This window comes from Neoarius graeffei, chromosome 6 (assembly GCF_027579695.1).
Source record: "Neoarius graeffei isolate fNeoGra1 chromosome 6, fNeoGra1.pri, whole genome shotgun sequence".
NCBI classification, from domain to species: domain Eukaryota; kingdom Metazoa; phylum Chordata; class Actinopteri; order Siluriformes; family Ariidae; genus Neoarius; species Neoarius graeffei.
Genome location: NC_083574.1, coordinates 98,242,465 through 98,263,207, shown reverse-complemented (window position 1 = coordinate 98,263,207; position 20,743 = coordinate 98,242,465). Strand labels below are relative to the sequence as shown.

Here is a 20,743-nt window from a genome sequence, read left to right as displayed (position 1 = left end):
ATCACATAAACACTAACAAACTGCCCCGGTTACAGCGATCACATAAACACGAACAAACTGCCCTGGTTACAGCGATCACATAAACACTAACAAACTGCCCCGGTTACAGCGATCACATAAACACTAACAAACTGTCCCGGTTACAGCGATCATATAAACACTAACAAACTGTCCCGGTTACAGCGATCATATAAACACTAACAAACTGCCCCGGTTACAGCGATCACATAAACACTAACAAACTGCCCCGGTTACAGCGATCATATAAACACTAACAAACTGCCCCGGTTACAGCGATCATATAAACACTAACAAACTGTCCCGGTTACAGCGATCACATAAACACTAACAAACTGCCCCGGTTACAGCGATCACATAAACACTAACAAACTGTCCCGGTTACAGCGATCACATAAACACTAACAAACTGCCCCGGTTACAGCGATCACATAAACACTAACAAACTGCCCCGGTGACAGCGATCACATGAACACTAACAAACTGCCCCGGTTACAGCGATCACATAAACACTAACAAACTGCCCCGGTTACAGCGATCACATAAACACTAACAAACTGTCCCGGTTACAGCGATCATATAAACACTAACAAACTGCCCCGGTTACAGCGATCACATAAACACTAACAAACTGCCCCGGTTACAGCGATCATATAAACACTAACAAACTGTCCCGGTTACAGCGATCACATAAACACTAACAAACTGCCCCGGTTACAGCGATCATATAAACACTAACAAACTGCCCCGGTTACAGCGATCACATAAACACTAACAAACTGTCCCGGTTACAGCGATCACATAAACACTAACAAACTGTCCCGGTTACAGCGATCATATAAACACTAACAAACTGCCCTGGTTACAGCGATCATATAAACACTAACAAACTGTCCCGGTTACAGCGATCATATAAACACTCACAAACTGCCCCGGTTACAGCGATCACATAAACACTAACAAACTGCCCCGGTTACAGCGATCATATAAACACTAACAAACTGTCCCGGTTACAGCGATCATATAAACACTAACAAACTGCACCGGTTACAGCGATCATATAAACACTCACAAACTGCCCCGGTTACAGCGATCACATAAACACTAACAAACTGCCCCGGTTACAGCGATCATATAAACACTAACAAACTGTCCCGGTTACAGCGATCATATAAACACTAACAAACTGTCCCGGTTACAGCGATCATATAAACACTCACAAACTGCCCCGGTTACAGCGATCACATAAACACTAACAAACTGTCCCGGTTACAGCGATCATATAAACACTAACAAACTGTCCCGGTTACAGCGATCATATAAACACTAACAAACTGCACCGGTTACAGCGATCATATAAACACTAACAAACTGTCCCGGTTACAGCGATCACATAAACACTAACAAACTGTCCCGGTTACAGCGATCATATAAACACTAACAAACTGCCCCGGTTACAGCGATCATATAAACACTAACAAACTGTCCCGGTTACAGCGATCATATAAACACGAACAAACTGTCCCGGTTACAGCGATCACATAAACACTAACAAACTGCCCCGGTTACAGCGATCACATAAACACTAACAAACTGCCCCGGTTACAGCGATCACATAAACACGAACAAACTGCCCCGGTTACAGCGATCACATAAACACTAACAAACTGCCCCGGTTACAGCGATCACATAAACACTAACAAACTGTCCCGGTTACAGCGATCATATAAACACTAACAAACTGCCCCGGTTACAGCGATCACATAAACACTAACAAACTGTCCCGGTTACAGCGATCATATAAACACTAACAAACTGTCCCGGTTACAGCGATCATATAAACACGAACAAACTGTCCCGGTTACAGCGATCACATAAACACTAACAAACTGTCCCGGTTACAGCGATCATATAAACACTAACAAACTGTCCCGGTTACAGCGATCATATAAACACTAACAAACTGTCCCGGTTACAGCGATCATATAAACACGAACAAACTGTCCCGGTTACAGCGATCATATAAACACTAACAAACTGTCCCGGTTACAGCGATCATATAAACACTAACAAACTGTCCCGGTTACAGCGATCATATAAACACTAACAAACTGTCCCGGTTACAGCGATCATACACAGCCAACGCGATGTCAATAAAGCTTCTAGCAATTCAGCATCAATGTGCGCATGCGCGCAGTCAACCTTACAATGTATCTATTTGTACAATGTTGCAATATACATGGGTGCAAGTTTTCCAGCATGTGCCGGAAGCTCCGGTTTTTTCGGTTCTGAAGAAGTCATTTTTCCAAATCGTGTAAATCCGTTAAGATTTTTTTTTTTTTTTGGGGGGGGGGGGGGGTATAGGGGTGGCCCTCTCACTGTCTCACTCTCATAGGGCCAATGGTTTTCCATGATCGTGGAAGATGGATGGAAATTACGGAATTTTTATTGTGAAACATTGCTCGCGTGTCAAAGTGTAACTGCCGCTAACGCCCAAGCAGACATGCCTTTCCGGTCAAGGCAGCTTTGTCGCTGATTGTGATTGGCTTGTGGCACACCTAGCCAGCCAATGAGCTGCTTGTTTACAGATTCGCTACCCGCGTCGCAACCAGAATGGTGACCGCGAAAAAGAAACGAATGCTCTGGTTGCCAAGGACGCCATATGGTTGCCAGTGGCGAGTGTGGACGTTGAGCGCTCCTTTTCCATGTATAAACATCTTCTAAATGACAGAAGATTCAGTCTCATGGAGACCAACACTAAACAACTTATGATGCTCTATCGTAATGGCGATATCGAGCAGCGTTTCTCGGTTCTCTGAGAGCGCTCAATGATTGATCTGCAAGGAACATTCAGGACTGTCATTACAGTCAAAGTCAAACTATTCTAGTCTGTCTGAGAGTGCGTTCTAGTAGTCTGTCTGAGAGTGCGTTCTAGTCTGTCTGAGAGTGCGTTCTAGTCTGTCTGAGAGTGTGTTCTAGTCTGTCTGAGAGTGTGTTCTACTCTGTCTGAGAGTGCATTCTAGTCTGTTTGAGAGTGCGTTCTAGTCTGTTTGAGAGTGTGTTCTAGTCTGTCTGAGAGTGCGTTCTAGTCTGTCTGAGAGTGCGTTCTAGTCTGTCTGAGAGTGCGTTTGTGGCAGCGGGGGCGTGGTCAAGTGCCGGTCTGTGACAGGAGGGCGGAGTCAGGGAAGGTAAGTAGCAGAATCACTACACCTGAGAGCAATTAACCTGTTTGTGTGTCTTCCCAGTGACCGCGCCCTACTTAAGGAGGGAGAGCGAGAGCAGAGGAGCTGATCCCGAGACCAGACGCTGGTTGTGTGCGTCTGGGTTAAACCATATTGTTAAACTGAAAAGTGTGGCAATAAAAGCCGTAGTACAAACCTGATCTCTGTCCTGCTGTCCTCTGTGCTCCACCCTTAGTGGGAACCGTTACAGTGGTGCTGAAACCTGGGACAGTGGAGCACCAGCAGATCAGCCCCATGGAGTCCTCCCCGTTCGCCGACCTGGTCCACGCCCTCGCCACAGCACAGCAAAGCCAGCACCAGGTGCTCGTCACCCTCCGAAAGGAACAAGAGCGACGCTTCGAGGCCCTGGTGCTGGCCCAGCAAGAAGACTGAAAGGCGTTCCGGCACCTCCTTGCGTCGGCGGGGCCCACCAGCGCTCCTACCGCGGGCCCGTCTCCCCTCACCGTCACCAAGATGGGCCCGCAGGACGACCCCGAGGCATTCATCACGCTCTTCGAGCAAGTCACAGAAGCCTCGGGGTGGCCGATGGAGCAGCGCGCAGCACGCCTCCTCCCCCTGCTAACGGGAGAGGCACAGCTGGCCGCGCTACAGCTCCCCGCCGACCGCCGGCTGGCCTACGCGGACCTCCGCCGGGCCGTCCTCCAGCGCGTGGGGCGCACCCCAGAACAGCAGCGCCAGCGCTTCCGCGCGTTGCGCTTGGAGGAAGTCGGCCGGCCATTCGCGTTTGGCCAGCAGCTCCGGGACGCCTGCTGGCGGTGGTTGAGGGCCGACAACCGCGACGCCGAGGGAATCATCGACCAGGTGGTGCTGGAACAATTCATCGCTCGCTTGCCAGCAGGAACCGCGGAGTGGGTCCAGTGCCACTGCCCAGCGTCGCTGGATCAGGCAGTGGAGCTGGCAGAGGACCATTTGGCGGCTGTCCCAGCGGCAGGACAGCAGATGGCATCTTCTCTCCTCTTCTCTCTCTCTCTCTCTCTCTCTCTCCCCCTCCTCCTGTGTCCCGTCCTCGCCCCATTCCCCCACCGCGGAGGCGGGGGCCGGCCCCACCCCAGCCGGCCTGCCACACCCGCGGTGCCCTCCCGTTTCTCCCTTCTGTGTCTGTCTCTCCCCCATCTCAGGTGAGTGAGCCCCAGATCACCGGTGCAGAGGGAAAGCCCGGGCCGGTTTGCTGGCACTGCGGGGAGCCGGGCCACCTTCAACAGCAGTGCACGGCGATGGAAGTGGGTGTGGTGGTTCGGATCCCCGATGCGCCAGAGGCCGCCCTCGATCTGGCCGGAGCGTATCGCATACCAGTGAGTATCCAAGGGGATACATATCAGGCGTTGGTGGATTCTGGTTGTAACCAGACCTCAATTCACCAAAGCCTGGTGCAAAACAAGGCATTGGGGGGAGCACAGGGGGTGAAGGTGTTGTGTGTGCACGGGGATGTTCACAGTTACCCTTTGGTGTCAGTCCACATTTTTTTCAGAGGGGAAAAATTTATAGTGAAGGCGGCGGTTAATCCTCGCCTTACCCACTCTTTAATTTTGGGGACGGATTGGCCGGGATTTCGGGGTTTAATGACACGCCTCGTAAAGAGTGGGTCCTGCCATTTGACAGGGGGAGGTCCCGGTGTCGCTTTGGCGGGAGCAGCTGTCACAGAGCCGTCTACGTCATCTCCGCGTCAGAGTGAGGAGCCGCCAGCTCCTCCTCTCTCTATTGGGGAATCCCTCACGGATTTCCCATTAGAACAATCGCGAGATGAGACTCTGCGACATGCGTTTGACCAAGTGAAAGTAATCGATGGTCAAACGCTCCAGCCGAACGCCACCCCGTCCTTCCCCTACTTCGCAATTATGAAGGATAGGTTATACCGAGTGACGCAGGACACTCAAACTAAAGAGCGAGTCACGCAGCTTTTGATTCTGGGAATTGGTATTCCCGGCGGCTCACTTTAATCCCATGGCTGGACACTTAGGGCAGGATAAGACACTAGCCCGAATAATGGCCCGATTCTATTGGCCGGGGATTCGCGGCGATGTTCGTAGGTGGTGTACGGCATGCCGCGAATGCCAGTTAGTGAATCCAGCGGCCATTCCAAAAGCTCCTTTGCGCCCTCTTCCATTGGTCGAGACCCCATTTGAGAGAATTGGGATGGATCTCGTCGGGCCATTAGATCGGTCAGCATGAGGGTACCGCTTTATATTAGTTCTGGTGGACTATGCAACGCGATACCCGGAAGCAGTGCCTCTGCGCAATATCTCAGCACGCAGTATTGCAGAGGCAATCTTCTGCGTTATCTCCCGAGTCGGAATCCCGAAAGAGATTCTGACTGATCAAGGCCGACGGGTCGGTCCGGTTCTGTGTGGACTATAGAAAAGTCAACGCGGTGTCTAAATTTGACTCGTACCCAATGCCTCGTATTGATGAGTTGCTCGATCAATTCGGCACTGCTTGCTTTTATTCGACACTGGATTTGACGAAGGGATATTGGCAGATCCCCTTGACTCCACTATCCCGAGAAAAAAACGGCCTTTTCCACACCGTTTGGTTTACACCAATTCGTCACACTTCCATTTGGGCTGTCCGCTACGTTTCAGCGGCTGATGGACAGGGTCCTCCGCCCCCACGCCACTTATGCGGCCGCCTATTTCGATGACATAATCATATATAGTAATGACTGGCCGAGGCACCTTGAACACCTAAGGGCCGTCCTTAGGTTGCTGAGGTGGGCGGGTCTCACAGCCAACCCGAAGAAGTGTGCGATTGGGCGGGTGGAAGTACGGTATCTGGGCTTCCACTTGGGCAATGGGCAGGTGCATCCCCAAATTAACAAGACCGCAGCAGTTGCGGCCTGCCCAAGGCCCAAGACCAAAAAGGGGGTGAGACAGTTCCTGGGGCTGGCTGGCTATTATCGTAGGTTCATACCTAATTATTCAGACGTCACCAGCCCGCTGACTGATCTCACTAAAAAGGGGGCACCAGATCCGGTCTAGTGGACGGAGCAATGCCAGCGGGCTTTTTCTGAGGTAAAGGCTGCACTGTGTGGGGGCCACTTTTACACTCCCCTGACTTTCCTCTCCCCTTTATGTTGCAGACCGATGCGTCTGACAGAGGGCTGGGGGCCGTTTTGTCCCAGGAGGTGGAGGGGGAGAACCGCCCTGTCCTGTACATCAGCAGGAAGCTGTCGGCGCGTGAGGGGCGCTACAGCACTATAGAGAAAGAGTGTCTGGCCATCAAGTGGGCGGTCCTCGCCCTCCGGTATTACCTGCTGGGGCGCCCCTTCACCCTCTGTTCGGACCACGCGCCCCTCCAGTGGCTCCACCGCATGAAGGATGCCAACTCGCGGATCACCCTTTGGTATCTGGCACTCCAACCCTTTAATTTCAAGGTGGTCCACAGGCCGGGGGCGCAGATGGTCGTGGCGGACTTCCTCTCCCGTCAAGGGGGGGGGGGGGGGGGAGTCGGCTGCAGGCCGGACGGCCGCCCGGCCTGAGTCGGGTGTTGGGGGTATGTGGCAGCGGGGGCGTGGTCAAGCGCCAGTCTGTGACAGGAGGGCAGAGTCAGGGAAGGTAAGTGGCAGAATCACTACACCTGAGAGCAATTAACCTGTTTGTGTGTCTTCCCAGTGACCGCGCCCTACTTAAGGAGGGAGAGCAAGAGCAGAGGAACTGATCCCGAGACCAGACGCCAGTTGTGTGCATCTGGGTTAAACCATATTGTTAAATTGAAAAGTGTGGCAATAAAAGCCTGTACAATACAAACCTGCAATACAAACCTGATCTCTGTCCTGCCGTCCTCTGTGCTCCACCCTTAGTGGGAACCGTTACAGCGTTCTAGTCTGTCTGAGAGTGTGTTCTCGTCTGTCTGAGAGTGCGTTCTAGTGTCTGAGAGTGCGTTCTAGTCTGTCTGAGAGTGCGTTCTAGTGTCTGAGAGTGCGTTCTAGTCTGTCTGAGAGTGCGTTCTAGTCTGTCTGAGAGTGTGTTCTGTGTTTTGTTAGGAAACATTGTTCCATGAGTTTGTAGTGTACTAAAAAGATGGATATAGAGTAATATTTTTAAACAGTCAGTTATGAGTATTATTACAGGCTCAGTAAGCATTACTGAATATTAATTTATCCCTATTAATTTATCAGTACTCTCAATATTATATTGAGATATTATATATGCTATTATATTGCATATATTATATATGGGTTAGTTGTTATTATATATGGGTGGTGTAGTGGTTAGCGCTGTCGCCTCACAGCAAGAAGGTCCGGGTTCGAGCCCCGTGGCCGGCGAGGGCCTTTCTGTGTGGAGTTTGCATGTTCTCCCCGTGTCCGCATGGGTTTCCTCCGGGTGCTCCGGTTTCCCCCACAGTCCAAAGACATGCAGGTTAGGTTAACTGGTGACTCTAAATTGAGCGTAGGTGTGAATGTGAGTGTGAATGGTTGTCTGTGTCTATGTGTCAGCCCTGTGATGACCTGGCGACTTGTCCAGGGTGTACCCCGCCTTTCGCCCGTAGTCAGCTGGGATAGGCTCCAGCTTGCCTGCGACCCTGTAGAACAGGATAAAGCGGCTAGAGATAATGAGATGAGATATTATATATGAGATGGGTTTTTCGTTAACGGTGATCCTAGTTTCTTGATTTATCTTTTATCAGTATGTCAAGTAAAATATTTTGAGTTGTCACAATCTGTGATCCCACTTTAATTTTTTTTATTAATGCAATTTATCAGCTTACTGTCAGTGTAACTGTTTTATTATATATTTTTTTTCATGAATGACTTCATCATGCAAAGAACCATTTGTGTCTTGAGATGCAATACTTTGAAACCCAAGTAAAATGATGCTAGCCAGAATTACTAAATTGGAGCCAAACAGAACAATTTTGACCTGAAATTGTGAAACAGAATTGAAATGGAATTTCATTGTCCGAAACGGAAAATCATTGGCTCTACTCTCAGCGTATTACTGGGTTACCGCGGTACAGTCTCTGCACGAGACAAATCTTTTCATCTCGTCTTCGCCACAAACCTCATTCAATTTATACGCCGCTCACCGACGAGCGGTCCTGACTCGCCCGTTGTTTCACGGTGTTATATCATGCTTCACGCACGTAGCACGTTGTTCGACCAAATCAGCACTGCTATTCCAGTGTATATATTGTAAAAAAGGTATCACAGCAAAAGCATAATAAAAATGGTTGTTTCAGCATTTAAATTAGTAGTTGCTAGATGTTTTGAAATACCAAGCCTTATATTGAAATATTATTTCAGATGAATTGATGAAATGTATTAAACATTTGATGTGAATATGCAAGTCGTATAACTATTAATATTATAAATGTTTGCATGAGAGACAACCATTTTAACTTGTAATTTAAATTTTTTTTTCGAGCCCTAGGTTTTTGAAAATTTGCACCCATGAATATAGAGGCCGTGTTATAATGTTTTTTTTCCACTAGTGGCTGTCAACTACTACGCAACAATGCCGAACGGATGAGCGCTGGGCGGAGATGTTCGCGCACTTCAAGAGTAGGGAGATTCCTTACAGCAATGTCAGCCAGCTTTGCCAGTTTGCCATGTGCCTACCTGGCACCAATGCTCCAGTTGAGCGAATATTTTCACTCATGAGCAACACCTGGACTGACGAGAGGAATCGCATGACCGTGCCTACTCTCAAAGCCTTGCTCATTACCCGGGCCAATTTCGACGATACTTGATCGCAGTTTCACAGCAGGCTTTCGGGCAATAAAGCGCTACTGGAGCAAATTCACTCATCATGTAAATATATGCAATAAAATGGCATCTTCTTTAGGGTGGGTGGGTTGGGTGGCTGTGTTTCTGAAACATTTTTTGTTTTCTTTCATCTGTCTTTAATCTGTATCACAGATTGTCTTGACTTGTTTGATGCTGTTGTCAACTCAGGGTTCACGTTTTCAAAATAGTTAATAGCCGACACTGGTTAAGATTAAACAGAGGCATTTTGGGTAAAGGTTCGGAGGTGACAACGATTAGGCTCATGCGCTCATTCCTGTTACAATGCATAGCCTATTGTTGAAAAAAAAAAGTTAATCACATAAAATGTTGATGTTAATATGCAAGCAATGCATTTTCTTGGCGTTTTCACAAAGGTGAAATAAATCAGTTGAAATGTAGGCTATTGGCCTATTCCCCATCATCACATCTGTTGTCTGATTTTCTTACTTTAACTGAATTGTGATAGAAGTACATGTAGATAAGAAAATACTTGATTATTCTCTGAAATGTTGATAAAAGTGAGCTTCTGCAAAATGATAAAAGCACCTGTCTAGCCATGGTTTGAGCCGACGCATGCTTACATCAAAACACGTGTGCGTGCACGAGTATCACGGTCATGCACAAAGTGTCCCGGTTTTAGACTCGGGAAATCTGGTCACCCTAGTGTTATTTGTTGCAGGAAGCTGTTTAAACTTGGTTACCGCGAGTTGGCCTACTGGTTAGCGTGCCCACCTCTCGACCAGGAGATCGCAAGTTCTACTTGCGGTCGGGTCGTACCAAAGACCACCATAAAAATGGTACCAACTGCCGTCTGGGAACTTAAGACATGCTGCAATACAGATGCGAGTGGGGAGTCAAACCAGAGGACCAACCCCCGCACTGTAACCTTAGCTGTACAGGCAAGAGACTGAGGGTTACAGAAGCGGAGATCGGCACTGCCTAATGCACCTTAAGGGCCTGGTTAGTACTGGGACCAGAGACTGCCTAGGAAGATCAGGTCCTGGCACAGGAAGGACTTTGACTTGACCTTGAAACTTGAGGTTGGTGGTCATGATCCTGATTCTTGGTGGGATGTTATTGTAGGTCCAACGTAAGCCAGTGATGATCTTCTGACGTCTAGATGAGCAGAAGGAACCCAAAGGTCATTAGTTGTCATACTTCTTGTTACGCATTGTGATACTGCAGATTTCAGCTTGAGCATTCTGGAGATAGTTTGGAGTTGTCTTGAACACGATCATCGAAACGCGATACTTTGTTCTCAGATTGAAGAGTAGGATTCCAACATAGTGTACAGAGGTTTTGCTGAAGACAATCTAGATCAATCATGCCGTGGATAATTCGTAGAGCCAGGTTCAGTAGTTTTTCAATTCTCCTTAGATGACTTGACTGGCCTCATATAGTGCTGCAGCAGTCTGCGTTTGGTTGCACAAAAGGTCTTATAGTCCAGCAGTCGGTATTTGAGTGGAAGGTAGTCTTTGATCCTCCATAACATGTTCTTTGCCACTTTCTCAATGTGCTGCTTCCAGAGGAAACCGTAGGCGCTAAAGAAGGCAACTGGACTTGCTTGAAATCCTTGAAGACGTTTCACCTCTCATCCAAGAGGTGAAACGTCTTCAAGGATTTCAAGCAAGTCCAGTTGCCTTCTTTAGCGCCTACGGTTTACGATGACCTGGATGACTGAGAACCTTCACAGGCATGCTTCCAGAGGAGATTGCTGTCGATTACAACCCCAAGCAGCTCTTCGGAATCGGTGTAGGAGAGTTTTGTTCCATTATAGGCAACGTGAAGTTCTGACTTTAACCTTGATCTTTTATTGACAAGTTATCACCAGCAGCTTAGTTTTCTCTTGATTTACCACCATGTTATTCCTACACCAGCTGATTTTTCCACTCTCTCTCTTCACCTCAGAATGTTACAAAGCGCTGACACTTCCATCAACACATTTCTCCTTACAGATCAATTACACACGTTCGTTAATCTGTTTAAGTCGTGTTTGCTGTACAAGTCCTTCTGACCAACAGTGTTGCCAGATGCTGCTGACGTTTTCCAGCCCAAAATATGTTCAAAACCCACCAAAATGCACTTAAAACCGCCCAATCTGGCAACACTGCTGACCAATCCGAATCCAATGGTATAAAATTACTACTAATACACACTTCTGTACAAACAATAATATGAAGGATGGAAAAAAAAAAAAAAGGCACAGGTTTGCAAAACTATTTTATTTACAAATCGAATGGCACATAAGTGACTGCAGTGGACACACACATGCCCAGATGTTGTAGTGTTTCATTTCAAAACCCTGACGAGAAGACCCTCAGTGAGAAGCTCATGGAGCGAAAGTTAGCATCACGTTAGCCTTCAGGTTCACGATTGCTGCTTACATGATTAAAGCCTTTCTTTTGGGTCAGAGGCAACGAGTCAACGGCAGCCACGTGCGTCTAACGTGACTAGCGTCAGCAGTGTGGTCCGATCAGGTGCGTAAAGCTCAAACGTTAACAGGGAAACAGCTCAAGAACATTATCGTTATTAGAGGTCATATTCAATCGTGAATCATTCAAGCGCACTACTGCGGGAATGCGTAATCTTCAGGAATGGCGCGATTAGAACATAAAACCTTTCTAAAAACTTGCTGCCTTGTTCCTCACAAGCAAATATGTACACGTTCTGTTTACTACTCCTACAGCACATATAGAAATCTTCATACACTTTTTTTAATACATCCCTCACTACCCATAATCCAACGCTGGCACCTGGACGCCTCTATTTTCAGTGTATATTATACATCGGAGGTAAAAAGTGAGTGTAAAAGATGAACAGAAAAGAAAAAAAAAAAAACCCAAGGGGTGGTGTGTTAGTGAGGGAAACATGAGGGAGGAGAGCGAGCTGTTGGTGGAGAAGTGGAGGAGATGATCAGCCCGCCAGCTTGCTGGCCACCAGCGAGGTTTTCCTCTGCGGCAGATCCTGAGGAGTGGGAATGTGATCGCCGGTGATTTCCGCCTTCTCCGGCTGCGCCGAGGGGAGCTGCTTGTTCTTGATCTTCGCCTTCGCCATGTTGTAGTCGCCCGAGTCGAAGTACTTTTGCTGGAGAGGAACAGGAGAGTTGTGAGATCATTTAAAGATGCTAGATCATCTACACTGGCATTTTTTGGTGCCATTCATAATAAATTTAACTTACACTAGCTATACACTATATAGCTAAATGTTTGTGCACCCCTTTGCTACTATAATAAGCTCCACTCTTCTCTTCTGTAAAGGCTTTCCACTAGATTTTAGGGCGTGGCTGTGGGGATGCGTGTTCATTCAGTTCAGCATTAGTGAGGTCAGGCTCCCATGTTGCTGTTCCAGTTCATCCCAAAAGTATTCAGTGGCGCCGAGTTCAGTCAGGGCTAACCGATGACCGTTTGACCGGTGGTTGACCGAATCAACGTCAACCGGTTAATTTTTTTTGGTTGTCGGTCAAAAATCAATCGTTTTGAAGCTGCCGATTTTGGAGCGGACAGCTGACAAATCAGAAACACCCATTCAGTCATGTCCCGCCCAGCTGCCACTCGGTGAAAGAAAAGTGTAGACACCGGCTTTTTAGCTTACAAATCACTATTGTTTTTTTTTTAAATTATTATTAGAAGGCACATGGAGTTTAGTCCTGCCTTGGCCAGTGCATTCTGAAAGTATGTTTCGGTCTGTAGCCAACAATGCATGTTACTGCAGATCATATCTCTCCACACAAACTAAAGGCACAGATGCCGAATTTTTTTTTTTTTTAATCGCGCAGATCCGTTTTTTTTTTTTTGGGGGGGCGTTGGCGTGTCCGATTGTAATTTCAAGGTGGATTCTGTATTAAAATTACTAAATAGGTGGGTGCCGTTGCAGTCCATGAGGCGTGGGGGGTGTGAAAGGAGGGCAGTGGATCGGGGGGCTGCGCGTGTTTGCGCGGAAGCTGCGCAATCAGTAGATCAGAATGCGCACATTAAATTTTGCGCGGGCACGCGGCTTTCTGATTTGCTGTTTTCTTCTCGTGCTTGTACTTCCTGTGTTTCGTGGACTGTGGCGGCATTTGCTTATATGCAGAATTTGCTTTGATGAAGTTGTGGTCGGACGCTCCAACGCCCCCCCTTGGGAAAGGAAGGTCGGATCTGCGCGATTCAGCCGTGGAGAGGGCGGCATCTGCCAAAAGGCGCGCTGTTTACATCCCTGTAATAATTCCAATTCTAGAATTTTAAACTCATAGGTTAACTGACTTTAACCGGCTAATGAGGCTCGGTGGTCGGTCAAGATTTTTTTTTTAGTTTTCGCCATCCCTAGTCAGGGCTCAATGCACGGTGGTGTAGTGGTTAGCACTGTTGCCTCATAGCAAGAAGGTTCTGGGTTCAAGCAGCGCTCGAAACTAACGGTGTCCCGATGTCCCGGGGACCATAAAAAATGTCATCGGGACACAAAATTATCATATCTGGGACAATCCCGGGACAATGGAAAAAAACAGATCTAGAAAAAAAGTTCTACATTAATATTATTTACAAAGCCGTAACACATACGTAGACATTCACCTAATTTGTCAAGTTTAATTTTAAAACGTTAACAGCGAAAAATACATAGTAGCTACACTTTCGATGCACCTGCATCCGTAGGCTACAGAGCAGCGCATTCTGTTCTAGAATCTTCGGCCAGAGTCCGCATTATATGGACTTGGAATGGAATTGCTACCGCACGCACTGCGCCGACTCTTGCCAGAACAAAAATGCTGAAGTGGTTGAAGCGGACCGACCGCGGGGAAGAAACTGAAAGCCCAGACATAACGTCTCCGGGACCTTCAGGATCCAAAGTGTCCTCGCCTGGTCTGCAGGCAACGCTGAATGAACTTAATGAACGCTGTTAGACACGTTATAAAATACAACAGGAATGATGTGGATGATATTGACGGAAGATACCGTTCAACAGAATAAGTGAGTTTTCTTGGTGTCTTTCTAGTTCAGAAAGTTTAGTCAGTCAGCAGCACAACTAGGCTCGGACCTGGCACTATGCTGATGCTGCTAACATTTGCACCCGGCAGCGAAAGTTCATAAAAATGGATAACGGAAAGTTCATAAAATGGATAACGGAAAGTTCATAAAAATGGATAACGGTAATGGATAACGGAAAGTTCATAAAACTGGATAACGGTAATGGTGAAAATGATAAGTTGGCCTTATAAGTACCAACAGATATTCAAGGTATAAGTAGATGAAATGAACATAAAAGGGGTCTTATTTTCAACTAAAGTGTACTGCAGATGTAGGGAGTTGAAACATTTTCTGAATGAGCTAGTTGGCCCCTTTAAATAAACGGGTATCTATTCATACAGTGAGATCGCCAAAGTTTAATAAACTGAAAATGCAATAACTAATTTTGAAGTAGATGACGTATAGGACATGTGTCGCTTGTGTCTTGTGACTTATTGTAAAAATGATATAAAGGGTTCAAAATTGCATAGTTACAAATATAATAGTAACTTCATATGATGGGCGGCACGGTGGTGTAGTGGTTAGCGCTGTCGCCTCACAGCAAGAAGGTCCTGGGTTCGAGCCCCGGGGCCGGCGAGGGCCTTTCTGTGTGGAGTTTGCATGTTCTCCCCATGTCCGTGTGGGTTTCCTCCGGGTGCTCCGGTTTCCCCCACAGTCCAAAGACATGCAGGTTAGGTTAACTGGTGACTCTAAATTGAGCGTAGGTGTGAATGTGAGTGTGAATGGTTGTCTGTGTCTATGTGTCAGCCCTGTGATGACCTGGCGACTTGTCCAGGGTGTACCCCGCCTTTCGCCCGTGGTCAGCTGGGATGGGCTCCGGCTTGCCTGCGACCCTGTAGGGCAGGATAAAGCGGCTAGAGATAATGAGATGAGATGAGACTTCATATGATAATATTAACCACTGGTTATTTCAGAGAGGAAAAAAATGGGGACACTATTGCTTCCATTCGGGACAATACAACACAGAATTCGGGACCACTGGGGGACACAAAGAAAAAAAGTTAATTTCGAGCCCTGGGTTCAAGCCTAGTGGCCAGAAGGGGCCTTTCTGTGTGGAGTTTGCATGTGTTTGCATGGGTTTCCCCCACATCCCAAAGACATGCAGTTAGGTTAATATGGGGCAGCCTTGGGCTGAAGTGCCCTTGAGCAAGGTACCGAACCCCTGACTGCTCCCCGGGCGCTGTAGCATGACTGCCCACTGCTCTGGGTGTGTGTTCACTGCTTCAGATGGGTTAAATGCAGAGGATGAATCTCGCTGTGCTTGAAGTGCACATGTGACAAAAGTTTCTTCTCTCTTCTTCACTCCAACCTTCACACACCATGTCTTCACAGAGCTCACTTTGTGTACAGGAGCATCGTCATGATGGAACAGATTTGGGCCTCTTAGTTCCAAAAGCGTAACGTTACAGAATACAGAGACATTTGATACAACTGTGTGCTTCTGATTTTGCAGAAGAACCACACAGGAGTGTGATGGTCAGGGGTGCACATACTTTTGGCCATACAGTGTACAAGTCTATTTCACATTAATGAACTCAAAATAGTCTCGCTTCCATGACAGAAAGTGAGAACATGAAGCATTACTGATGCAAGATGGAGGCGGGGCTTTCAAGGGGGTAAGGGAACACAGACTTCAAAACGTCGACACGCCTGTCCATCATTCCGCATCACACACTGACTGTCTCGTATTTTTAAGTGAGAACTCGTTGCAGCGAGCGCGTTCATATCACAGTCTGTCAATGTGATCCTGAAATCAACGTTCAGTCATGTGAAGGTGAAGCAGGACACGCTGCACTTTTCGTCCATTTATAGTTAGTGAAAATCAGTCTGACCGATCAGAACGCAGAAACAGCGTGGCACAATAACAAACAACATGTTTGCGAACGGCCTGGCCTCAGATCACCTCAGAGAAACCTCCATAACAAACAAGTTGATACACAACATACAGGAGCAGATCTCTCTCTCTCACACACACACACACACACACCTCTCTCACATGATGTCAGGATTCTCTACACAATCTGAGGCTTTATTGTGCTGCTTGTGAGCTGCAGCAAGAGTTTAATATCAAAACTTGTGCTTTCATAGAAAAGAGACACACACACACGAAGAAAAGTGGAATAAACAAATATAAAACACACAAAAATGAGCTAAATTTGACTGCACAAAAGTTTTTTTTTTTAACCTTTCAGGTCTCATGATTTCCTGTCAGCTTTCACCAAAACACCCGACACCTCTTCCTGCAGTGGAACATCATCGCATTTAATACTTTATTCTTTACACTGACTTTATAGGTACAGCTCACACACACACACACACACACACACACACACACACACACACACAATGAGGGAGACAGACAGACAGAGAGAGACAAAGACAATGAGGGGCACAGACAGAGAGAGAGACAAAGACAATGAGGGGCACAGACAGAGAGAGAGAGAGACAGACAATGAGGGGCACAGACAGAGAGAGAGAGAGACAGACAATGAGGGGCACAGACAGAGAGAGAGAGAGAGAGAGAGACAGACAATGAGGGGCACAGACAGACAGAGAGAGAGAGAGAGACAGACAATGAGGGGCACAGACAGAGAGAGAGAGACAGACAATGAGGGGCACAGACAGAGAGACAGACAATGAGGGGCACAGACAGAGAGACAGACAATGAGGGGCACAGACAGAGAGAGAGAGAGAGACAGACAATGAGGGGCACAGACAGAGAGAGAGAGAGAGACACAGACAATGAGGGGCACAGACAGAGAGAGAGAGAGAGACAGACAATGAGGGGCACAGACAGAGAGAGAGAGACAGACAATGAGGGGCACAGACAGAGAGAGAGACACAGACAATGAGGGGCACAGACAGAGAGAGAGAGACACAGACAATGAGGGGCACAGACAGAGAGAGAGAGACAGACAATGAGGGGCACAGACAGAGAGAGAGAGAGAGACAGACAATGAGGGGCACAGACAGAGAGAGAGAGACAGACAGACAATGAGGGGCACAGACAGAGAGAGAGAGACAGACAGACAATGAGGGGCACAGACAGAGAGAGAGAGAGACAGACAATGAGGGGCACAGACAGAGAGAGAGAGAGACAGACAATGAGGGGCACAGACAGAGAGAGAGACAGACAGACAATGAGGGGCACAGACAGAGAGAGAGAGAGACAGACAATGAGGGGCACAGACAGAGAGAGAGAGACAGACAGACAATGAGGGGCACAGACAGAGAGAGAGAGAGACAGACAATGAGGGGCACAGACAGAGAGAGAGAGAGACAGACAATGAGGGGCACAGACAGAGAGAGAGAGAGACAGACAATGAGGGGCACAGACAGAGAGAGAGACACAGACAATGAGGGGCACAGACAGAGAGAGAGACACAGACAATGAGGGGCACAGACAGAGAGAGAGAGACACAGACAATGAGGGGCACAGACAGAGAGAGAGAGACAGACAATGAGGGGCACAGACAGAGAGAGAGACAGACAATGAGGGGCACAGACAGAGAGAGAGACAGACAATGAGGGGCACAGACAGAGAGAGAGACAGACAGACAATGAGGGGCACAGACAGAGAGAGAGACAGACAATGAGGGGCACAGACAGAGAGAGAGACAGACAATGAGGGGCACAGACAGAGAGAGACACAGACAATGAGGGGCACAGACAGAGAGAGACACAGACAATGAGGGGCACAGACAGAGAGAGACACAGACAATGAGGGGCACAGACAATGAGGGGCACAGACAGAGAGACACAAACAATGAGGGACACAGACAGAGAGACAGACAATGAGGGACACAGACAGAGAGACAGACAATGAGGGACACAGACAGAGAGACAGACAATGAGGGACACAGACAGAGAGACAGACAATGAGGGACACAGACAGAGAGAGACACACAGACAGACAATGAGGGACACAGAGAGAGAGAGAGAGAGAGAGAGACAGACAGACAGACAGACAGTGAGGGACACACAGAGAGAGAGACAAAGACAATGAGGGACACAGAGAGAGAGAGAGAGAGAGAGAGAGAGAGAGAGACAGAGACAGACAAAGACAATGAGGGACAGACAGACAGAGAGAGAGAATGAGGGAGAGAGACAAAGAATGAGAGCGAGGGAGACACAGAAAGAAAGAAAGAAAGAAAGAAAGAAAGAAAGAAAGAAAGAAAGAAAGAAAGAAAGAAAATGAGGGACACACACAGACAAAGAGAATGAGGGTCAGAGGAGGAGAGAGACAGAGAGAGATAGATACACAGACCGAGAGAGACACACAGACAAAGAGAATGAGGGACAGAGAGAGGGGGAAGCACTCCTCACCCCTTTCTGCAGTCGTTTCCGGAGCAGGTCGGAGCCTCCCGCTTTGGCCGGCAGGTTCGGATATCTGGCCTTCAGTTTGGCTTCTTCCACTCTCTCTGGACAAATCACCTCACTCTCTACTTCCTGTTACACAACACACCTCATCAGTGACACACACACACACCAGTCTCTGTTCCACACACACATTTATCCAACAGAAACCTCAGATCTTTCTGTGACCCTCCAGTGTCAGCGCTTTCTCACAGTCAGAGCTGAAGCTGGAACTTTAAGTTCTCAGTCTACACTTCTTCACGGTTTCTATGGCAACATGACCAGCTGTAACACACCTGAGAACAGGAACTAACCGCTTTCCTCAACATTACCTGCAACTCTAAACGGATTAAAAAAAAAACACGTGCAACAATATTAAAATGCTTCTTATGACGTCATCCCAGGACTCGGTGATGTTTATTACTCATCACCATCAGGAACCCGCGCTGGGGTTTAATACACAATGACGTAATAACGATAAACGCGTTAATGAGCTGTGGGGGGAGGAGGGGGAGGAGCCTCTATTATTAGGAGAAAATGAGCTAACAGGCCTAGCCGAGCTAATCCGGCTAATAACCAGCTTTCAGCACAAAGTAACAGCTGGTTACATGAGTGATGTTATTCAATCAAATAAAAATAACACGGCGACAGACATATTGATTTTGTTTAAGTTCTGCTTTTAACACACAAACGAGTTAACATTTTCAAATTAGCTAAATCCTCACTAGCTAGCTTGACAGCTAACGCGGCTACTTGTCATATATTCTTATTTTGAGGACCAGATCACGTCTATAGTTTGTTTATGAGCAACACTAATGATAAAAAAATAAATACAATTAATTATAAAATCAGTTTCTTTGCTAAAGGAAAGGTTTCCTGAAGACTGGTTGGATCCCAAATATACTCTCTACTGCACATGAGGGTCACTACGCAGCCGCGAGTTCACACACTACAGAGTGCACTTCTATAGGGAGCACGGCGCCATTTTGGATTGGGCCTGGCTGACATTTAGCTAGCATGAGAGCACGACTAGCCAACACTCACAATAAATAATGGTCACATTAAGATCTTTTCAAAGTTTGGATATCAATATAAATGCATGAACATTAAAAAAAACTTTCCCTTTTAGGTCTTTTAATTTTAAAGTGTGAATACTGACCTGGAGTGGTCAGGCTATGCTAGCTTAGCTAACAGTCAGTCAGAGCTCAGTGTTAATATTTCCTTTCCGCCCATAAACTCACCTTTTGCTCCTCTGTCGTCTCAACAGTTTTTAATTCTTCGATTTCTTCTGACATGATGGTGTTTTTATTTTTATTTAATTACAACACAAATCCAAACAGCGCCACAGTGCAGTGACATGGGCGAACGTTACTTTTAGATGAATCAGAACGAGATTCAAAAAAGATCCGATTCTTCGATTCCAGGGAATGGAACATAGGAACCGACTCTAAAGAACCGGAGTCGACTCACACAGTGACAGAATAAAAAATCTGTTCATAACTAATGATTAATTAGTTAAAACAGTGGGTTTTTTTAATTTTTAATTTAATTTTTTTTCTATTTATGCCCCTGGTGCGTCTTTAAAAAATAATTCTTAAAAAAAAACTATTATTATTATTATTATTATTAAGAAAGAAAGCACAACTTTATTCATCACACACTTGTGAAATTTCCTCTCTGCACTTAACCCATCTGAAACAGTGAACACACACACACCCAGAGCAGTGGGCAGCCATGCTAACAGTGCCCGGGGAGCAGTTGGGAGTTCGGTGCCTCACTCAAGGCCACCTCAGCCCAAGGCCGTCCCATATTAACCTGACCGCATGTCTTTGGACTGTGGAGGAAACCCACGCAGACACGTGGAGAACATGCAAACTCCGCACAGAAAGGCCCTCGCCAGCCGCTGGGCTCGAACCCAGAACCTTCTTGCTGTGAGGCGACCGTACTAACCACTACACCACCGTACAGTTTTCTTTAAGTTAATCCAGCCACCGGCACGGTGGTGTAGTGGTTAGCGCTGTCACCTCACAGCAAGAAGGTCCGGGTTCGAGCCCCGTGGCCGGCGAGGGCCTTTCTGTGTGGAGTTTGCATGTTCTCCACGTGTCCGCGTGGGTTTCCTCCGGGTGCTCCAGTTTCCCCCACAGTCCAAAGACATGCAGGTTACGTTAACTGGTGACTCTAAATTGACCGTAGGTGTGCATGTGAGTGTGAATGGTTGTCTGTGTCTATGTGTCAGCCCTGTGATGACCTGGCGACTTGTCCAGGGTGTACCCCGCCTTTCGCCCGTAGTCAGCTGGGATAGGCTCCAGCTTGCCTGCGACCCTGTAGAACAGGATAAAGTGGCTAGAGATAATGAGATGAGATGAGAATCCAGCCACTGGGGGAGCATAAGCGTACTCTTGGTG

At 47.3% G+C, this 20,743-nt stretch overlaps 1 protein-coding gene across 1 annotated transcript; it reads right to left on the bottom strand.

Annotated features, from left to right (window-relative positions):
• Positions 1–11,189: 11,189 nt before the first annotated feature.
• Positions 11,190–19,752, bottom strand: arpp19a (cAMP-regulated phosphoprotein 19a). Its single transcript, XM_060924219.1, has 3 exons — positions 19,580–19,752; positions 18,309–18,431; positions 11,190–12,066 (listed from the first exon to the last, which is right to left on the bottom strand). Exons 1-3 carry the CDS (start codon positions 19,631–19,633, stop codon positions 11,896–11,898), a joined length of 348 nt encoding a protein of 115 aa, XP_060780202.1. The 5' UTR covers positions 19,634–19,752; the 3' UTR covers positions 11,190–11,895.
• Between the last annotated feature and the right edge of the window lie 991 nt (positions 19,753–20,743).